Raw genomic sequence first — 3022 nt, 5'->3', positions numbered from 1 at the left:
TGCTGCTGCTGCTGCTGCTGCTGCCCGAACTCCATGAAGGCGGATTTGGACGAGTCCTGGCCTTCCAAGCCGTCAGCCATCGTAGTCATGGTCATCATCAAAACTTTGGGGGCTGGAGAAAGCCTTCTCCCGGGTTTCCTCCACCCTCCCCCACTTGGCTTGCGCCGCTCTCCCCTCTGCAGCCACCTTAGCTCTTTGGATCCTTGCAAAAAAATTAAAAAAAAAAAAATTTAAAGAGGGGGTGGAGGTGGTTCTCCCTCTCCCTCGCTCTTCTCTAATATATATATATATTTAATATAAAGAGATATAGTGAGCGGGGCCTTGTTAACTCAAAGGGAGGAGGAAGGAGGAGGGATAGGAGAGGAGGGGGGAGGGGGGAATCTGCTCTCCCCCCCGCCTGCTTTCCCCCCTTGGATTTTTTGGGGGCTGGTGCAGTTTAAGGCAGAGATTTTAAGGTGGATTCTGCGAAAGTTGCGCGTCTGCTTTCAGACTTGATGCAGACGCCACGAGTCGAATGGTTTGTCTCCAAAGGGCAGTGCCTCCCCATTGGTCAGTCGCCCCCTGACGTCACAGGCGCACGGCTTCTACTGGCGTGTGCGCGGCTTGCCTAGTTCTTCGCCTACCTTCCTCAATTCCAATCCCAGCCCGAGCTGCAGCCGGGGGCCGCGCTGTGCTGCGCCCGTGGCCGCCGGGAAGGGAGGCGCCTCTGCCCGGCTGGCCGCCGATGCTTTCCGCCGCAGCTCGTGCCCCAAATCCCGGAGACCCAGCTGCCAATATCTCAGCCTTGAAACAGCCAACTGGGGGCTGCTCTCTTTCAATCCCCTTGCACCCTTGTAGGCTGCCTGTGCTTAGAAGCAGTGCCCCCCGCCCCGCATTTAAATCCAGGCCCCCCCTTTCTTGACCTCCCTTCCACTCTGGTCCTACTACACTCCTGTGGGAGCTCCCTGTCACCGTGGATTTTTCTAGACATATTTTACTGAAACCACAGAAGGAAGACGAACCCTCACACCTGGGCTCCACCCCACTGGGGGGTGGTAAAGAAAAAGAAAAATCAGACTGTATTCTGGCTCGGTCCCTGCCATTTCAGGCCGTGTTTCTTATATATTGTACAAAAGGTGGGGAGGGGGGGGTTGTCTTTTTTTTTCTTCTCGGAACGCAGCAGCCTGTTCTGAAAACGAATCGTTGGAGGACTGACAGTAATGCATTTTTTCCTATTGAAAACAGAAGCTACTGTAATGCTTTCAAATATATGCAAATGATACATGCGGTTAGTGGTTTGGCAAATCTTGATTACAATATAAACTACCCAAGTAAAAGTGCCTTCGTCCTAAATTTGTCTCTCGATTACAATTCCAATTGATTTTATTTTATTGTCAACATTGTTAATGATAAAAATAGAGTCGTTTTACAGTTATTTTTACTTTCTGGAAGGAGGCAATTAGAGTTCTAATCAGGAATACACAAAAATCTCCCATGATTAACTGCAGTACTTTGTTCAAATTGCTGCTATAAAATTCAGAACAATTTGCCTGTAATGATTATGGACTGGGTTTATTTTGGGAGGTGGAATAAAAGTGGATATAGCATAAATTATCCTCTAATTATACACCAGTGTCGCCTCAATTATCCTCTTATCAAAATGGTTGTCTAACTGCCGCATTTAGTTTCAATTCTCTCCTTTTTTTCTATAAAAAGAACTTCATACCTTGTTATTATTAATCCATTTATTATTTGCAAGGGGATTTATATCCGCACATCCAGGTGGTAGAACCACTTCTCTTTCAAAGATGGACTGGGGAAAGACATTAAGTTCGGAGCAGCCCAAGGCTGCGGATCTAGCCTTTCTCCCTCCGGCCTCCAGACCCACGCAGGTCCAGGCAGCCAAGCAGAGACAGCGGAGCCCCGGTGCGCGGTTCAGGCCTGGTCAACAGGTAGGAGGGCCGGACTGGGGGCCAAGCACAGAGGAGGGCAGGCCCGCCCCCGCCAGCGTCCAGGGTCCCGGGTCCCGGGACTGGAGGAGGTCGCCGGGAGCCCGCATTTCCAGAGGATTGAGATTGGGTGAACGAGACCTGAAGACCCTCTCGGTCTGGACCCCGACTTTCGGTCTGCTTAGAGACCTAAGCCGGGAGCCTTTGGCCACACGGAGAAACATACTAACAACCCTGTACTGCCGTGTCTGGAGGTTGCGGGAACGAGACTGTGTCTCCCTTTGGGAAAAGTACTGGGGACTTCTTTATATCCTACTTCTCCTGGACTCCATAAGTTACAGGACCGAAGAAAACTGAGAAATAGAGAAAAGGTGCCGCTTGCCCCTTAACTCCAGAAAAGGGTGGCTGCAGACGGAGCGGCTTGGACTTTATTTTTACATTGTGGGAAACCCGCCGGCAGCGGCTTATGCTAATTGATTTTCCCAGTTCCCAGCCCTGGGTGTCTAGCTATCTCCAGGCCAGTTTGCATTTTTCTTTTTCTTTCTTTCTTTCTTTTCTTCAAGACCTGAAGCTCGAGGCCCGCTGCCCGCTGCCCGCTGCCCGCTGCCCGTGAGTTTCCTCCGAGTTTCCAGGTCAGCGGCATTTGCGCTCCTCTCCCCCTCCTTTTCCCAGCCCGCTGCGCTTAAGTTCTTGAGTCTGGGGAGCCGGTTCAGTAACTCTGAATTCATTTTTAAGTGGCGTGCCTTGTTCCCCACCTTTTAACAAGAGGTGCACTTTAACATGCGAACCAGTAACCCGATCTACACGTTTACAAATCGGCAATGAATTAAAACAACAACAAAAAAGCTTCATGGAGAAAGAAAGGTGGGCTAAGTAAGGGGCAAATGTAGGGGGTGGGGGACAGAAGGGAAGGTCAGGAAAAGAGAAGATTTCCCACCCCTCCTTCCCACTCCCAATCCTAGTGCGCTCTCGGTACACCCGGGCTGCGCGCAGAGACTCTTTGTAATGTCCTCAATACCAGCAGGTAGACGTGGCAGTTTTATTGCTTTACACCCTGCAGCTTGTTGTTAACACTGTGAAGGCGTTTCACCCCC

At 50.6% G+C, this 3022-nt stretch overlaps 2 protein-coding genes across 2 annotated transcripts in view; one reads left to right on the top strand and one right to left on the bottom strand.

Annotated features, from left to right (window-relative positions):
• Positions 1–515, bottom strand: part of DLX6 (distal-less homeobox 6) — a 5515-nt gene extending 5000 nt beyond the window's left edge. The window contains exon 1 of the mRNA XM_011974735.1: positions 4–515. Coding sequence (XP_011830125.1) covers positions 4–98 — 95 coding nt within the window. The 5' untranslated portion in view covers positions 99–515. The remainder of the gene's footprint in view (positions 1–3) is intronic.
• Positions 516–1778: 1263 nt separating this feature from the next.
• Positions 1779–2497, top strand: LOC105535578. Its single transcript, XM_011974703.1, has one exon. The coding sequence runs from the start codon at positions 1788–1790 to the stop codon at positions 2283–2285; it is 498 nt and encodes a 165-aa protein (XP_011830093.1). The 5' UTR covers positions 1779–1787; the 3' UTR covers positions 2286–2497.
• Positions 2498–3022: the final 525 nt, after the last annotated feature.

This window comes from Mandrillus leucophaeus, unplaced genomic scaffold, assembly GCF_000951045.1.
Source record: "Mandrillus leucophaeus isolate KB7577 unplaced genomic scaffold, Mleu.le_1.0 Scaffold148, whole genome shotgun sequence".
NCBI lineage: Eukaryota > Metazoa > Chordata > Mammalia > Primates > Cercopithecidae > Mandrillus > Mandrillus leucophaeus.
This window is presented reverse-complemented; position numbering and strand designations above follow the sequence as displayed.

Bases quoted from the DNA above. Each gene is read 5' to 3' on its own strand.
- LOC105535578 (XM_011974703.1), top strand. From the start codon at position 1,788: ATGGACTGGGGAAAGACATTAAGTTCGGAGCAGCCCAAGGCTGCGGAT.